Source organism: Alexandromys fortis, unplaced genomic scaffold, assembly GCF_014885135.2.
Source record: "Alexandromys fortis isolate MF-2015 unplaced genomic scaffold, M_Fortis_MF-2015_v1.1 scaffold_402, whole genome shotgun sequence".
Taxonomy (NCBI): Eukaryota; Metazoa; Chordata; class Mammalia; order Rodentia; family Cricetidae; genus Alexandromys; species Alexandromys fortis.
This window is the reverse complement of record NW_026068275.1, coordinates 340478-358374: the sequence shown is the minus strand read 5'-3', so window position 1 is coordinate 358374 and position 17897 is coordinate 340478. Positions and strand designations below refer to the sequence as shown.

The 17897-nt window shown below is 49.2% G+C and overlaps 1 protein-coding gene across 2 annotated transcripts in view; it reads left to right on the top strand.

The window, feature by feature from the left end:
• The window catches only part of Ninl (ninein like), a 57756-nt gene extending 40313 nt beyond the window's left edge, over positions 1-17443 (top strand). The window contains exons 14-24 of one of the 2 annotated variants that reach the window (XM_050132073.1): positions 443-575; positions 2080-2186; positions 2675-2982; positions 5103-6182; positions 9108-9212; positions 9630-9699; positions 11469-11627; positions 12336-12449; positions 13344-13511; positions 14179-14292; positions 16655-17443. In XM_050132073.1, the coding sequence (XP_049988030.1) occupies positions 443-575; positions 2080-2186; positions 2675-2982; positions 5103-6182; positions 9108-9212; positions 9630-9699; positions 11469-11627; positions 12336-12449; positions 13344-13511; positions 14179-14292; positions 16655-16846 (2550 nt within the window). In that variant the 3' untranslated portion in view covers positions 16847-17443. The remainder of the gene's footprint in view (positions 1-442; positions 576-2079; positions 2187-2674; positions 2983-5102; positions 6183-9107; positions 9213-9629; positions 9700-11468; positions 11628-12335; positions 12450-13343; positions 13512-14178; positions 14293-16654) is intronic. The other variant, XM_050132074.1, reaches the window with a different exon arrangement.
• Positions 17444-17897: the final 454 nt, after the last annotated feature.

Sequence of the window (17897 nt, the reverse complement as noted above, 5' to 3'; positions counted from 1 at the left end):
TTTTTTTGTTTTTTTGAGACAGGGTTTCTCTAGCTTTGGAGCCTGTCCTGGAACTAGGCTTATAGACCAGGCTGGCCTAGAGCTCAGAGATCCACCTACCTCTGCCTCCCAAGTGTTGGGATTAAAGGTGTGCACCACCACCACCCAGCTAAAATTTTGCATAGTCTTGGAAATAACACTGGTGATTCTAGAATCACCTTCATAGGCAAACCCTTCATAGACAACACTGCCAAGTGACCAAGGATAAGTAAAATGGGCGCTCAAGGAATGGGCACTTAAATCTTTACATAAGGTTGTAATTCATTAGAGAACCCCCATCTACACCGTACATATGTCTAGCCTGTAGTGGACACTGACTGCAGATGGGGCTAGTCTTAGCTTTGGCCTCTCAAGGCTGAGTGACTGCAGCAGCTGGAGGAGGTGTCTGGCTCTGCCTACACAGGACCTACAGGACCGCAATGATGAGTTGCAAACGGAGCTAGAAGGCCTGAGGGTGCGGCTTCCCAGGAGTCGACAGAGCCCCTCAGGGACCCCAGGCACCCATAGAAGTCGGCTCCCTGGACGTGGCCCAGCAGGTAGGAACTCAGTCCTGAGGGTAATTTGAGGGTGAATCTCTTGGACATGACCACAAGGCTGCACATTAATTTGGCAGCCTAGAGGTCTGAGATAAGGAGAGGAGGATGGAAGATTTTGTTACATTTGTAGAAATCACAAACGTTAATTACCTAACCCTGGAGGATACAGGTTTGCCCTTGGGGCCTGTTTCCACAGGGGGTCCTATGAGATCACAGGTGTGACAGGGCTAGACAGGGAAGGGCACTGGCATGGAATGTCATATAGCAAGGTCCTGGCTGCTGGGTCTTGTTGAAACCACACTAGAGGCTCTTTGGCTATTGGGCAGTGGGTTAAGACAAGGGCCATGTTGAAGTGTTCTTGGTCTTTTCTAGAAACCAAGGTGGGGGGTTTGTGGAGATGTCACAGCCCTTGTGGAGGACGGGGTACTGGGTTAGTCTCTACCCTCCCACCGGCTGTCCCAGGCTGTTGTCATCAGTGCAAGTCACTCCAGCTCTGCTTTCTTCAGCAGCATCATGTGACACTCATGGCCCCATCCCTCTGCTGCCCAGGAAATCCAGCAGCCCTCACCACCCCTACCTAGTTACTTTGTGGCAATCCACGCCCCTCAGCATTGTTCTTCAGCCTTTGAGAGCTCCTGAGTCTCCTCGGACCCTACAGCTGTTTATGTTGGAGAGCAGGAAAAGACCATCTACCCTTCAAGAGGAGCATAGTAGGGACTTTACCTATGTGGGACATGAGTGGCTGCCAGAATCCCTGGGACAGAGACTGGATATGTGAGCCCATGCGTTAGAACATGTTCAAGAGTGTGGAGGCTCAGTCATGAAGCTTTACACAGTAGGGAGATTGTGAAGCTCTCACCATTCTGCCTTGTCTTCTCGTTTCCTCTGTGCTCCTGGCATCATCTGGAGCCAGACTTTAAATGCAGTGAATCCGCCGTCTGACAAGGATCTTTCTGAGAGTTGCAGGAGCCTCCTGGTTCTCTCTTAGTAACCAGTGATATGGTGGGGACTCGAACCCTGCTGGGGAGCTAGTTTAGAGGTTAAGCACATGTTGTAGAGGACCTGGGTTCAGTTCCCAGCAACCACATGTAGCCCACAAAATCATCTGTAACTCCAGTTCCAGAGCATCAGACATCGATCTGTGGCCTCCATGGGCGCCGTACACACATGGTGCCCAGGCATATATGCCAAACACATAAAATATAGATATATATTTTTTGAGAAAGGCTTGAACCTCTGAGTTCTTTGTAGTATCAATTTGCAGAACAGTGTGACTCTTCCGTCCCAGAGTCTTCAATCACATTGCACCCGCAGGGCAGAGTGACCCTTACTACCAACCCCGTGTTCTTTATACAGTGCTGGTGGCGGGCAGAGAGACGACCGTCTTGCCAACCTGCGGTCACATGTTCCAGGTTGGGGAGCTGCCATCTAGAAGTCCGATGAAAGGCTCAAGAAGGCGCTGTAGGTATCCTAGACATGATGTCATAGAGTGTCTTCTTTGCAGGCAATCTGTTCGTGGGTGACTCTGCTCCGATGAGTTTGGAGACAGAGATAATGGTGGAGCAGATGAAGGAACATTACCAGGAGCTCAGGATGCAGCTGGAGACCAAGGTGAGGGGATTTGGGACCTCAGGCTGCAAAGCCATGTGTCCAGCTCCTCAGACTGCTTATCAGGGCAGGCCATTCTGTCCTACTATAGTATCCTCGTGTTCCCTGGTAGATATGCTGGGAGCTTCTGACATGGCTTAGCCTCTGTATCCCTAGGGCTTCCAGGATGTGGAGTGCCGCCCTGCTGGTCTTGTGAAGGCTCCTTAGTTGTCATATGCTCTAGACTCATGGTACTTGCCAGGCGCTTGGCCAGTCTTGGTCCCAAGCCTTCCGAGCTCACCCCCTAAACCTAGCACAGGGTTTCTGTGAAGGGGTGACATAGGCACACTGCACACCTTGGTAACATCCCTATCCTGCCATCCCCCTTTTCTCCATCCTGGGACCTGGTCAGGTCTGGGCCATCAGCTCTTTTGAGCGTCCTGCTTGTTATCTTCTTGTTTATGTGTTACGCCGCTAGGACTTCCTAATTAGCACTGCTCATCTTTCTTTAGGTAAATTACTATGAGAAGGAAATTGAGGTCATGAAGAGAAACTTTGAGAAAGATAAAAAGGAGTTGGAGCAGGCGTTCCAGCTTGAGGTCAGCGTGCTGGAGGGCCAGAAGGCAGATCTAGAGGCCCTGTATGCCAAGTCTCAGGAGGTCATCCTGGGCCTGAAGGAGCAGTTGCAAGATGCAGCACGGAGCCCTGAGCCCGCATCAGCTGGGCTGGCCCACTGCTGTGCACAGGCACTGTGTACTCTGGCCCAGCGACTAGAAGTGGAGATGCACCTGCGACACCAGGACCAGCTGCAACAGATAAGGTTTGGGATGGGTTTTGTTCAGGGATACTTGCCAAGAACCAAAACTTAACCATAGGCTTATGTACATGGGCCAGGATCCATTGCCTAGTGGCAGGGAAGTTTCCTTTCCTCAAGGGCCCAGAGAACACTTTTCTAACTAAGAATTTCACTTCCAGGCCACCTTGGGTCATGGAGCAGTTTGCTGGGTTGTGCCTAGACTCTGTTCTTTCCTCCTCCTCTTCACTTGTCTGATAGCAAGTTAATGTATTCCTCATCACTAAATATTGAGGACATTAAAGAGTAGGTGTATTAGTCCAGGTAAACTGATAGAAGAGAAAAAAACAGAGAGAGACAGACAGACAGACAGACAGACATATTAGAAGTGTATTTATTAGATTGGCTTATAGGCAGTGGACTGGCTAGTTCAATGGCTTTCTCTCAAAGGAAAGGCCAGTAGTTGTTCAGTCCATAAGACTGAATGTCTCAACTGGTCTCTGGTGGAATCTGAAGAAGTAGGTTCTTTTTTTTTTTTTTTTTTTTTGAAGTAGGTTCTAATACCAGTGAATGAACGCCTCAGCAACAGGGTAGATGACTTTGCCAGTGAGAGTGAGGGCAAGCAGGCAAAAAGCAAAGCTTCCTTCTTCCATGTCCTTCTATTTGGGCTACAACCAGATGTGGCCCAGATTTTGGGTAGGCCTTCTCACTTCAAATGATCCAATCAAGATAATTGCTCACACATGTACCCAGCAGCTTGGGTTTTAGTTGACTCCAAATGTAACAAAGTTGACAATATTAGCCATCACAGCAGTAGAGGAAGAAAAATCCAGAAGCCACTCTAAATAGACAGTTGATTTGGATTATCGAGAAAAGTCTTGGAAAGCTAAAATATTTGTAGCTGGAAAGAAAGGGTCACTTGGGAAACCTGAATGTGGTGGGTTACATTGTGTCCGTTACCTGAGAAATGTCACCTGCCCTCTCTTCCCTGAGGCCAACTTGGTAGAGTCAGTACTTAGTTACTGGGGACACAAAGCTAGTGTAGGTTGTTACCCCACAAAAAATGGCCCTTCCTACCTTCTGGCCTGGCCACCCTCATGTTGGGAGCCAGAGCCTCCCACTGGCTAGACTGAGCAGATGGTTCAGTTGGTGTCATCTTGTTGGATCCAGATGTTGATGACGAAGGGACGCATTCCTGTCATATGTTGACAGCTGCAGCTCAGCCTGTCGTGGCGTCAGTTCTGATTGAAGTGGGCATGTTCCTCGGTAGGACAGAATTGAGAGTAGCCAGAAAACATAGGGTGTGAAGGGGAGAGAATCAGAGCCCTTCTCCCTCCCTTTGGGGATGATAGCAGCAGAGACCCTCAGGGCTGCTGGAGATCTGTGGGCACTGACTGTGACACTCTGACGGGCAGAAGCATCTTCAAGTCACATACTCCCCCAAATCCTAAGCTATCTCTTCAACACGAGCTGCTTTGGGGCCTGGTATAGTACCTAAAGGCTGGGGCATGGGAGCCGTCTTTCTTGCAGCATGCAGGATGTCCCAGGCTTCTCCTTCCTGGGGAGCTGTGCAGCTGGGCACCTGGTACCTTGTCCGTGGTACCAGCTAGTCCACAGCTAGTCCAACTGTACTTATGTCCCCTGCCAGGGTCCACAGCATGCCTCACCAAGCTGGGCATTTCTGTCTAGCCCTTACCTCACTCCCACATCCTCCCCACTCTCTCTAGGCTGAGGAAACCCCAGGCCAAACTGCTTATAGGGTTTTCAAGGAGATTTTTGAGTGGGGGTCAGTTTTTTCTGTCTCACTAACCCCTGGGACCAGCTCTGCCCAGTAGCATTTGGTGCAAGGCCTCCAGCCATGGTTGACTAAGCACTTGCAGTGTGGCCAAGGACAAGAATTTTAATTCTACCTAATAGTAACCCCATTATCTTTGAGCTGTCTGACATGGTGAACGATTCTGTGACTGTAGACTCCACAAAGGACTCCAGGGAAGGAACTGGGAATCCTGACACAAAATAGTCTGCAGAGAGGAGGGAGGGGCTAGTTAGGCACTTAGAGCAGGAGTTCCAGTGACTTTTTCTTGTATGAGTGGAAAGGCCTAGGAGTCAGCTGGCAGAACCTGAAGTGCATGGCTGTGTTTCTGCAGGAGAGAGGCAGAAGAAGAGCTGAATCAGAAGCTGTCGTGGCTGGAAGCCCAGCACGCGGCCTGCTGCGAGAGTCTGTCCCTGCAGCATCAGTGTGAGAAGGACCAGCTGCTGCAGGCACATCTGCAGCGAGTGAAGGACCTGGCTGCTCAGCTTGCCCTGGAGAAGGGCTGGAGGGAGGAGCGGGAACAGGAGGTCCTGGCCCACTGTCGGAGGCAGCAGTTAAAGCTGCAGGCTGTGATGAGCGAGGAGCAGGCGCGCATCTGCAGGTCATTCACCCTGGAGAAGGAGAAGCTGGAACAAACCTATAGGGATCAAGTGGAGGGACTTGTGCAGGAGGCAGATGCACTGCGTGCTCTCCTGAAGAACGGAACCACTGTGGTGAGTGACCAGCAGGAGAGGACACCCAGATCCATGTCCCTGGGTCCAGACAGCAGGCAGCAGCCACCAGCTCGGCCAGATGTCAGCCCTGATGGACGGACAGGAGCACCAGCAGAAGAATGGCCTGGCCAAGGGAGAGCTAAGGGGAGTGAACTTCCTGGCCAGCCTTGTGGTGTAGTTGCCATGCCAAGCCCAAACCCTGCCCTAGTGTCCAGAAGATCCCCGGAGAGCCTGGGTGTCAGAGACAACCATCAAGGTCCACTCAGTTCTGAGGAGGGAGCTGTTCCAAAAGAGCTAGAGCCTCCTGCCAGGGCCTTAACAGGCCAGGATCAGAAGCTGTTCTTACCTACTCAGCTCCAGATGTTGGAGCCAAGGTTGGACCCAACTGTTCTGGACAGGAAGCCAGCCCCTGTTTGGGTTCAGGGACAGGTTTCAAAGGGGCCAACTGGGGATGCTGAGCGTGTCCAACAGACTTGGCTCCATTTCACCGAAGAAGCTTCCAGGCCCTCACTGCCCTGCTCTGAGCTCCCAGATTCACATGAGGCCAAGTTCAAACACCTTGCCACCCTGGGGGAAACGGAGGCCAGGGTGACATCAGTGATGTCAGAGAGTGAGATGAATGATGTGAAGACCAAGCTTCTGCAGCTGGAAGACGTTGTTCGGGCTCTTGAAAGGGATGCGGATTCCAGAGAGAATTACAGGTTTGTCACTCCTGGTCATAAAATACACACAAACCCTCAGAGTTGTCCCTAGTGAACACTGTACAGTTTCCCCCAGTTTCTAGATCTTGGTTGCCAATGTGGCTGTGATTCCTCTTATTTTTGCGGGAGTCACAAGCCCACTTCTCTCTCCTGGCTCTTCTGATCCCTGGTGTCAGCATGGGCCAAGAGAGGAAGGGTAGGCCTTCCTGGCTGACTCTAAGTGTCCTCACCTCATAAGAGTTTCGGAGGTTTCGTGTAAGTTGTGGGTCTTCTGTGAACCCTCATCCCTCTAAGTTTGGGGCTGCAGCATGCCTCTGCGCCAGGCTCTGGGATGAAAGTGAATCAACAGGCTGCTGTGTTGGTTGGTGGGCAGCAGCCACTGAGGCTTCTGTGGAATGGGCCTCTGGGCTGTAGTGCTTTGGGCGGCTTCAGCACTATCAGGGATCTGGGTGTCTCATTGCTACAGGGCTGGAAATACTGCTGTAGCCCATGTCATTGGGATACCATCCATAGGAAAGAGGCTGAGAGATGTAGATGGGTACCAATTCCGTCACAGATGCCAGGATCCTGGGAAGGCTTGCATAAGCTACAGGCCATGGTTGGCTCCTTCTCTGGTAGTGGAAGAGATGTTTGCAGGCACATGATGGTGGACCATATATGTTTCTCTTTACTCCTACCAACCCTCATTCAGCACACTGAGGAGGTATCTGCCCCTGTAGAGACTGGTCATTACAGGAAGCCCAGGCTCACAGTGACACACAGTAGGCACATGGGTGTGTTCCAGGATTGTGTGTGGTCACATATGAATGATGCAACCATTTTCAATAAAAGGTGAACTCCTGCTCACTGGGGAGTAGCTTGCAGCTGCTTTCATTCTGGGGAAAATGTGGGGTTTAGGTATGGCGCAGTGACATAGCATGTACTTAGCATGTGTGAGGCCCTGTGTTCTATACCCAGCACCAGCATAGGTAGGTAGGTAGGTAGGTAGATAGATAGATAGATAGATAGATCAGAATTTTAGACATGCAAATGTCACTGTATAAACAACTTAAGAAAGTAGACATGGCTTCCTTTCAGCAGGAAACATTATCTTCCAAGAATTCATTAAAATAAAAACCCAGTGGGAAGAGGAAAGGCACCAATATATGTTATCTAGGCCTTTAAAAAACCCGGAGTTGTTCCTTTGGCCACATATATAAGAATCCATGAGAAGGACAATACTGTAGATATCAAAGGTACTGTTCAAAAAGGAATACCCCATAGGTGTTAGCATGGTTGGGCAGGAAGAGTCAGTCTGCAAATGTTACCTAGCATGCTGCTGGCACTGCTGTAAACACGCGAGTTATGGGCAAGAGCCTTGTCGAGAGCATTAATGTACACTCTGAGCATATTAGTTGTCCTGTGAGAGCTGAGAAAACCTGCTGAGCAGAGAAAAGTGGTCAGAAAAAGGACACCGAAGGGAAAGGAAGCTGGGTTCAGCTGCAGAACCAGCCTGCTCCACCCAAGAAATTTGCTTTGTGGAAATGAAAGGAACCTGCTACTAGAGCCCAGCCCCTGTGAATTCATGGTCGGGGAGCCGGAGTCGTGAGGGTGGACAATATGTTCCCCTCTAGCCTCATCAGCCTCACTTCAGCGCACTGCTCTAGAGACAGGCTGGAGGTCATCTGAGGGGCTCTGGGCTGGTGGCACTGAGGAGGCCCTGAGTCGTCTCTCTAGCCCCATTTGTTGCTTTTATTTGCTGACATTCTCCTATGCAGAGTTATAGGAGGAGCGAGAGATGGGGAAGAGAGGGAGAGGGGTGCCAGCCTAGATAGTAAAAAGTTCTCTTAATAAAATTGAAGCTAGATGATGGTAGCGCATGCCTTTAATTCCAGCACTTGGGAGGCAAAGACAGGTGGATCTCTGAGTTCGAAGCCAGCCTGGTCTACAGAGTGAGTTCCAGGACGGCCTGGGCTACACAGAGAAATCCTATCTCAAAATAAATAAATAAATAAATAAATAAATAAATAAATAAATAAATAGCATTGATATGTGTTTCTCCCTTAAATATGTAAAGAAAAAAAAAAAACAAATCCCAGACATTTTGACGGGCTAGAAGCCTGACACCCTCCAGGCTGACCACATTGTACCCAAAGGGCTCTTTACTTCCTGCAGATGTCTATAGGGGTTTCTCCACACCTTTGCCTACTAAGCAGATGTAGAGTATTGTCTTGAGTACCCTGACTTCTGATATTTCTAGTGTCTGAGGTTCCTGGGGGATCCAATTATGGGTCACCTTGTTTCTGCTGCCGTTCCTGGTAGCCTTTGCACATGCCTGTTAATCTGTGTGTGTTCATATTTACTTGACGTTAACCTCAAGGAATCTTGAGAGCCTCAGTGAAGACTGCTTTTGGCTGTATTGCCTTGCAGAGAAGTGGGACAAAGTGAGATACCTGAGACGGCCTGGGCTTCCTTCTGTGCCCCAGCTTCTGGACTTCCAGCTGTGCGGGTGCCCACAGCATGGCTTCTCTGCCCTGCTGGCCGTGCTGCTGGTACAGACATGCGCCCTGGGCCAGCCCAGCTTTATGAGGCACACTACTTGCTCACAGCTTCAGTTCAACTTCCAAGTTTTTGTTCGGTTTGGTGCCCTTGGAGCATGGCCTCTCTGAAGAAGGCATACACCACGTGGGACTTGGCTCTTCACCACCTCTAGGTGTCTGCAGGGTCTGGGTGCTGAGTGCGTGGAGGAGGTGTGGGTGTGGCTCAAAGGACCTGGCCCTCGGGGAGTACACACCAGCGCTTGCTCCCTGGAGACAGGAGGCCTCGTGCTGGTCTCCTCCAGAGAGGATGCAGCCTGCAGTGTTCAGCACTCCCATGCGCTGGCTGCAAGCCTGTGTCCAGCTTGCCCCTTCCAGGTCTCACTGGCTTCCTCAACTTTGACCACAGGGCTGAGTTTCAGAGGCTTTCTGAAGAAAACTTGGTGTTGAAAAGTGACCTGGGGAGGATTCAACTGGAACTAGAAACTTCAGAGAGCAGAAATGAAACACAGAGGTAAGGTGGGCTCATAGTTCCCATACCTGTGTGCTGCAGCCTGATGGTACTCCCGAGTGAGCTTAGGAGGGGAGGACGGTGGGGGACTGTGAGACAATGAGACGGCTTGGGGACTCCAGCTGCCGTCTATGGGTCAGCAGAGCCTAGACTACTGTAATCTGTACAAGCTGCCGCTTGCCTGGCATCCCACCCACAGCTCAGGACAAGCGTGTGTTAGCCCTGCAGAAATAGCCCACATGGCACTTGAGGAGGGGCTGGGGCTGCCAGTGTTTGGAGGGGAGCAGGGCCTAGCACAGCCTGGCGATGGCCCACCGTGCTCTTGTCCAGCCTTTACCTACTGCAAGTCAGTGAGTCAGAACTGGAGGCAGGGCTGAGCCCAGGCTGTGGAGTGATGTTTTTAATCTGCTTCTTCAACAGGGAGGAGATTGAGGTTTTAAAGAGAGACAAGGAACAGGCCTGCTTTGACCTGGAAGAGCTTGGCACACAGGTTGGGTACTAACCAGCATGAGTGATGTCACCTCCCTTTCTTAGTGTTTTGAAGTAATTTCTCTGATGAATGGGGAGTAGAGAATTTTTTCCCTACAAGATCCAGTTGCAGCCGACCCCAGCTCTCCTCATCAGGCCCCTCCCTAGGTTGGCAGCTATCCTCACTGTTAGCAGTCATGCGTGCCATCCCGTCCCCTTCAGTCTCTGCATGGTAGTTTCCCCATGAGTACCTGTGTCCTCACTTCCTCTCACGAGGACTCCAGTGTCACCTCCGTTCATCTTTAAAGTGCTTTTCTCCAAGTCTAGTCAACATTCTGGGGTGCTGTGGTTAGGATTTCAGGATTTGAATTTTGGGGAGGACATGCCTCAGCCCTTAAAGTCACAGCCAAGGTACGATACCGATAGACTCTTTTAGCCTATTTAGATCCTCCAGTTTTTATACTTGCCCTCATTGGTTGCTTATGCATTGGCTCCTATATAATTGTATCAACTGCGTAGACTCCTATGTTCTTCACAGACCTGTGATTGGTGTTTCTATTAGGGATACCTGTTACCATTTAGTTGCCACGCCAACTTTCCCACCTGGCAACCCCAATCTTCTCTCCAGAAATGTCATTTCAAAGTGTAATGTAAGTGGAACTATACCAGGTGTGGCCTTTGGGGTTGTCTTTTTGTCACCCATCACCATTCCCTGGTGAGTGTGAGGGACTCTGTGCAGCTGCAGTTTCTCACTATTGCACTCTCTGTTTCCTGTGTGTGTTCTTCCGAGCCGTATCTTGACACTGTGCTCTTAAATACTCCAGCAGGTGTCCCCACAACAAGTGCATCTTTTACTAATTAATTTAATATTGCTGAAGAGTTAACTGAACTAGCTCATATGCTTCAGTGATCCAAACATCACACATAAGCAGCTGACATATGGGGCATAAGTCAGTCACACTGTCTTGTCTGCAGGGTGAAGGGATTATAAATGAGCCGGACACACATCTCTGGGGATGTACCTAGATCAGCACCATCAGAGATGTAGCTGAGAAGACTGGATAGCTGAGGTGATCAATAGCGCTCTCACTGCGCGTGTCTGTGGGCATGGTGCTTCTCCTTGGGGCCAGGTTCTGGGAGGATCAGGTGGACACTTCTTCCCATGAATCCCATGGATACTGATGGAAGCACAGGGTGGCTCCCTCGCTGGGCACGTGTTCAGTCACAGGGCAGACAAGGACTCAGAGGCCACTGCTAGGGACAGCAATGGAAATACAGTCTTCTGTAGTGACATATCAGCTCCACTGACCCCATTACACTGGCTTTTGGAAGAGACTGTTATCTCACAGGCTGTCCCTAGACTGTATTTGTTAGCTGCTTCTTCAGGGTGCCGTGCTGTTTGGTCCTATGTTACCAGTTTGACTTGCAGACCAGAAGAATGATAAAGACTAGAAGACATCAGAAGGGTAGTTTGGTGGCTGTAGCACATAATGGTCTCTGGTGGCCTGGGTCGTCTCCTCTTACAGAACAGAGTAGGGTTACTAGTTCTCATCTCCTGGCCGCTGAGGCTGGACCATCCCTGCCTTCTGTGTACAAGTATGGCCTCTGCCCACTTGCCCAGCTTCTTTGACAACTCAGAATGTCTCCAGGAGCTGCCAGAAGCCCATAGGGAGAAAAGTCACCCCTGGTTGGGAAACTCTAGAATGATCTGAACTGAGCTGCTGTTTAAAAGCATTAATATATATATATATATATATCAATATATATATGTTTTAACTCTTTTTGCTGTAGACTCAGAAGTACAAGGATGAATTGTCACAGCTCAACTGCAGGATCCTTCAGCTGGAAGGGGACACGTCTGCCCTCCATACCCAGAAGGAGGAAAATCGCGTTGCCATCGAGCTGTTGATGCAGAAGCTGGAGGAGGCTGGGTGCCGGGAGGAGCAGCAGGTCAGGGGCCAGGCTGTACCTTGGAAGTGGTTGGAAGGAGGGCTTTCTGGGTGGTGGAGGCCAAGGAGGAAGGAGGGTACCCCAGGAGTGAAGAAAAGGACAAACCCTGGAGAAATGGGTCCACCTGAGCAGCTTTGGTAGTCACCAGGATGTAGAAAGGGGAACAAACTGTGTTACTGCTGGTGGCAGGGAGCAAATGTTGGGGTTCTCTGGCTTTCTCAGAGTAGAATAAATAGCAAGAGCCTGAGAGTACCCCTGTATGTTGGCTTTATAATTTTGCTTGTGAAGAGTGTACCTAAAAGCATTATGGATTTAGCTGGAAGTGTTTTTATTGATGTCCTATTTATAATAGAAAACAGGACCAGAATTAGTTTTGAGCATCATCAGTAGCTGAATGAGTAAATGATGGTGCAGCCTTTAGATGCCAAGTCCTCGAATAGCAGTGTTTGGGAACGATCCAGGTTCCATAAGGAGGACAGCACTGCAGGACGCTGTGTACTTTGTTACGAGCTCACAGTAGAGGTGCGCTTGAATAGAAGAGAGTAAAGAAATGAGGTGTGGGCCTCAGCCTCTCAGGGTCATGGGAGATTAAAAATCTGCAGTTTTTTTCTTGTCTATAACTTTCTGGTTTCTGTGTTTCTGGTTTCTTTCAGGCTCTGCTTATAATTATGAAAATGGTTTTGTTGTTGTTGTTCTTTTTATAAACAGGGTGTCCAAATTCAAAACCTTGAAGTTGAACTTGAACGTGTAACTGAGGAATGCCAGGGCTTACGACTGTCACATGCAGAGATGACAGAAAGCCTCAAAGAGAGTCAAGGCCAGGTGGGTAGGTGAGGTGACCGGAAGCACTTGGTCCGGTCCTATGCTATGAGTAGTATCAGCAGTAGGCTGACAGTTGCCATGACTCATCCAGCCCAAGGATGTTACTGGGCCAGCCAGGTGCTCCACAGCTGACCAGGAACTCAGCAGGCTCAGAGGCATCTCCATTTCGTGGTAACAAGGACAGATTAGAGATTGAACAGGATCTTTGATGGAACTAGTCTGCCCACTCTTGTCTCTGGGGTCTCGGAGGTAAACAGACTGCGGCAGCCAGTTCTTTTGCTCTGTTGAGGATGTTCTGTGTTTTGACAAGCATCAAACTCCTTGAACTTGTGCTTCAGTCTTCCCTTTGTTTGAAGGAGTTGGCCAAATTATGCATTGTTTAATAGCAGAGACTGCTCATAGCCATGCTGAGTTCTGTGGCTCTGGTCCCCCGGGTTTAGGACCTTAAGATGCAGTTCTTTTGGGGACAGATTCCATTTCTGTCCCCAAAGTCCTCAATGCCTTGTGTATTAATCACACTCCAGGACCTGAGCCATAGCCAAGTCTCAGAACTGAAAATTCCCTCTGCCGTGTAAGGAAACCAGGTGGGCTCACAATAGCTTATGCCTCACTCTGGTCACGTGAAGTAGGCTGTGAATGGAACAGAACCTGATCCAGCAGCAAGCTGTTGCCCTGAGGTTCTAGACACAATCTTTCCCTACCGCTTTGCATGGAAACACTGTGGCTAGCGAGAACTTGGCTCTGAGTCCCTGAGGACTGCCATACACACAGGCAGGTCCTTCAACACAGGTCACCTCTCTGGGGTGACCCTCACAGAGAATATAACACCAACACTTTGACTGTGTCCGGCAATGACTCTGCAGTCATCAGTCATGCCAACACTTGTCCTCCTAGCTGCAGAGTGTCCAGCTAATGCTGGAGGCTGCACAGTCCCAGCATGGCCGGATTGTCCAGTGCCTGCAGGAGCAGATGGGTCACTTGGTTCCTGGAGCTCACGTAGCCGAGCTACAGCACCAGCTCAACCTTGAGGAGGAGGCTGGGAGATGGCTAAACGCACTGCAGGTGAGTAAGGTATGCCGGCACTTCAGGCTGGCTGCTTGGGAAAGGGCATTAAAGACAAGGACGCTGGAACAGCAAGGAACATGTAATAGGTGCTGACGGTAGACCAGGGTCTTAGTTGAAGTCTAGGAAGCCAACCAACCCAGAGACCCCTCCAGCCAGGGTCCACAGGTCTTCCCAAACCCAGTGTGTCTTCAGGTCACACCGTCATAGTCGGTCATCACAGGTGAAGAGTGACGGCATTATGGAAGCTCATTTGGTACTGGTCACTTATGGCAGTGTAGTCTACAGTGTCTCCCTGAACTAGCGACCGAGGTGGTTACTGTAGCCTGTGGGGATGTTGCTGATATCTGCACAGATAGCCCATCATCCATCATGTTCAGATTTGTGCATTTAGTCATTTTTCACTTAAAAAAAAACAACCCAGGGGGCTCAAGAGATGATCAGAGCTTGAGAATGCTGGCTGCTCTTCCAGAGATCCTGCGTTTAATTCCCAGCAACCACACAATGGCTCATAACCACCTATAATGAGATCTGGTGCCCTCTTCTGGCATGCAGGCATACATGTAGGTGCAACACTCTGTACAATTTTTCAAAAAAACAAAAACAAAAACAAAAACAAAACAGAAGCACTGTTTGAGTACAACACTGGTGTGTAACTTCTGTGCAGGAAGAATACAAGCAGCAACTGAAGGCCAAGGAGGACCAGGTGGAGGATGTCGAGGCTCGGCTGCGCAATGTGGAGTGGCTGCTACAGGAGAAGGTGGAGGAGCTTCGAGAACAGGTGAGTACCGCCTCTAGCCCTTCCTCCATGGACGCCCCTCCCCATGGATCAACAAGGCTTTGCTTCTAGAACCTGGAGGTCCATGAAGGGTTCATTCAGGCAGAAAGTGCATAGTTTTTCTTTAGTAATCCAGGAGAAAAAATAATGACATCTTGAAATTTGCAGGCAAATGGATGGAGCTAGAAAACATTATTTTGAGCGAGGTAACCCAGACCCAGAAAGACAATTATCACATGTACTTACTCATAAGTGGTTTTTAAACATAAAGCAAAGAAAAACAGCCTACAAATCACAATCCCAGAGAACCTAGACAACAATGCAGACACTAAGAGAGACATACATGGATCTTATCTACATGGGAAGTAGAAAAAGACAAGATCTCCTGAGTAAATTTGGAGCATGGGGACCTTAGGGGAGGGTTGAAGGGTAGGGAAGAGGCAGGGAGGGGAACAGAAAAATATAGAATTCAATAAAAATCAACAACAACGACAAAAAATCCTTAAAAAGCAATTGAAGAAGACCCCAGACTTCAACCTCTGGCCCCCATGATTATATGCACACATCAACAGACACACCCAGACTCAAAGTTCTGCTGATGGAATTGCTCCCCGTTACATAATTCTGAGCCCTTCTGCCTCCTTGTCATGAATGTCACATGTCCAGCATATGGGCTTGTTTGTGTCTTTCTACAGTGTCAGAACTGATTGGATTAATCATAATTCACAAGCTGCTATATCTGTGTCCTTGGCTAGGCTACAGTTAGACAAGTACTTCTGGTTTCCCATGGTAACTGCCCACTGGCAAGCCTAGGTTCTTTGATTCCAGTCTTACTAATATTAACCATCATACCACACATCGCATTTCACAGTAATCTAGTCATGTAGGCCACGGGATGAAAGAACAGGTCAGAGTGTGCAGTGTTCAGGGGGTGACCCGCAGTTGAAAATGGGGCTGATAAAGGTACACGGAAGATCCTTCACAGAGTCCAGGTGCAGAGCTGGACACTGCAACTGTGTCGGGTCAGCTTGGGGTAGCTAAGTGTCACATGCAAGAAACCTACACATGCACTGGAACCTGGGAAAGAGGCAGAAGTCCTTCACTGTGGCGGTTTTCCTGAGGGACCTCGTGACTAGAAGTGTGCCTGCCACACGCTAGTCCTGCTCTACCTCTCCCTGGTGATGTGGCTGATGAGCTGACGTGCCTGGTGTTTCTGGCTTGATTTGGCGTATATAAACTGGTGACACCATTTCAGTTAGTACCTCTGGTGTGCCACAGATGAATTCTCTGCTTGAGTATACAGGGCACAGCCATCCTCTTTTTTGTTTGTTTTGATTTTCGAGACAGGGTTTCTCCATAGCTTTTTTTTTTTTTTTTTTTTTTTTTTNTGGAACTAGCTCTTCTAGACCAGGCTGGCCTCAAACTCACAGAGATCCGCCTGCCTCTGCCTCCCGAGTGTTGGGATTAAAGGCGTGCGCCACCACCGCCCGGCCTACAACCATCCTCTTCTTGCCACTTAGATTCCAAACATTCATTCCCGTCAAGGCTGTTGCTTTTTAACATGGAGCCGTCCACATCTGGGCAGTCTGAAAGCTGCCACTCACTCAAGAGTAAGTGGGGGCAAGCTAGCCTGTTCTCACTTCTACTCCAAGTCTCCCAGGCACCCGCCAGCCACAGGGCCTTTGTGTGTATCCTCTGCTCTGCTTGCAGAGCTCGTGCCCAGCTCTAGGTTTTTGACTCTATTCTCTCTGTCCTTAGAGAGGCCATACCCCATTCATCCCCTTACAGTGGCACACACTGCTCTGGCTCCTTTGCCCCTTTGTTTGTCTGCCTCCATTGTTAATGTGCTCTGCCACGGAACTGGTGCTGTCCGTGTCGTCCGTGTGGCTCACGTGTCTGTGTCTGTGTGTCTTAAACAATGACTCAGCAAGGGCCACTGCCTGGAGCTGCCTGTTTCCATCACTGATGTCTGTCCAGTCTCCCTGTACATAATAGCAACGGACTCACACACCTGGTTACCATGGTGGCTGTAGTGATTCGGTGTGTCCTGTGTGGCATCACCAAGGCAGAGCACATAGACATGAACCAAGTTTTCTGGAGAATTGAAGACTCCAATCTGCACTGAATAGCGGGGTTTTTTATTTCGTGCAAAGATGGCCATAACCTTGTCTTAAGTTTTCTCCGCATAGTTCTGCAGATTCTCACTTTCCTCCCTTATATCAGGGAGCAGAAACTGTCATTGTATCCAGTATGTGTGTCAGAGATCAAGAACACAAAGGATAGGACTGGAGCCGGGGACGAGGGCCAGGCTGGGCTAGCAGCCTGCAGCAGTTCACAGAAAAGTGTGACTTTCTCCCCTATCTAGTTGGAGAAGAACACCAGATCTGATCTGCTGCTCAAGGAACTGTATGTGGAAAACGCCCACCTCATGAAAGCTGTTCAGCTCACAGAAGAGAAGCAGCGAGGTGCTGAGAGGAAAAACTGCGTCTTGGAAGAAAAAGTTCGAGCTCTCAACAAACTGATCAGTAAGATGGCACCAGCGTCACTTTCTGTGTAGAAGCTGCTGATTCCTAGAGTTTCAAATAATTCTACTCTGATGCCATAATTCTCTATGGCTCACTAGCCACACTCCCTGGACACGTAAGGACTGGCTCCTGTTCGCCCTGCAAGCATTCGACTGTCTCCTACGTGCCAGGTGCTGGGGAAGTGAGTCTCGGGTAACGTCCTGGGTTATGTCCTCAAGTTTGATCCTCTTGAAAGACTCAGGCTCTCAGCAGAGAGCAACAGAGAGAAAGTGGCTGAGTATTTGAGTGCTGTGCTGGAAGACTGAAGTGCAGAATCAGGTGCTCTCCATGTGGGTCAGTACACCTCCAGGAAGAGGTGGGCCCCAGCAGTCCTCTGCGCTCCTGGAGATGGGAGGGGGGAGACATCGGAGGTGGTGCGCTCAGGGATAGCAGTGTTCGCTGTGCAAGTGCAATCTCATTACAGAAATGTTGTCCCACTGGAAATTGTACATATATTTTTAAAGGTATAGTTTTATAACTGAGATGCCTAAATTATGACTATTTGGTTTACCAGAGTATTCTACTGTGATATGAAAAGTTACTGTATTTTCAATAACTTCTTTTCTATTAAAATTGATTTAACTCTTTAAGTTTTTTTAAGTCTTAAGGTATTTCACACGTAAGTAAATAGCTTTATAAGAGTCACTGGGTTAGGAACAAGGCTCAGTGGCCAAAGCGCATGATATGCAAGCCTGAGGACAGAGTTGGATCTTCCAATAAAAATACAAGCAGGGATCGATAGGTGTGGTGGTGCATGCCTTTAATCCAGTAGTTCTCAACGTGTGGGTCGCAACCCCTTTGGGGATCACATATCACATATCCTGCATATCAGATATTTATATTGATTCATAACAGTAGCAAAATTAGTTATGAAGTAGTTATAAAATAATTTTATGGTTGGGGTTTTCCACAACATGAGAAACTGTATTAAAGGTTCACAGTATTAAGAAGGTTGAGAACACTGCTTTAATCCCATCTCTCAGGAAGCCGAAGCAGGTGAATCTCTGAGTTTGAGGCCAGCCTGATCTGCATAGCCAGTTCCAG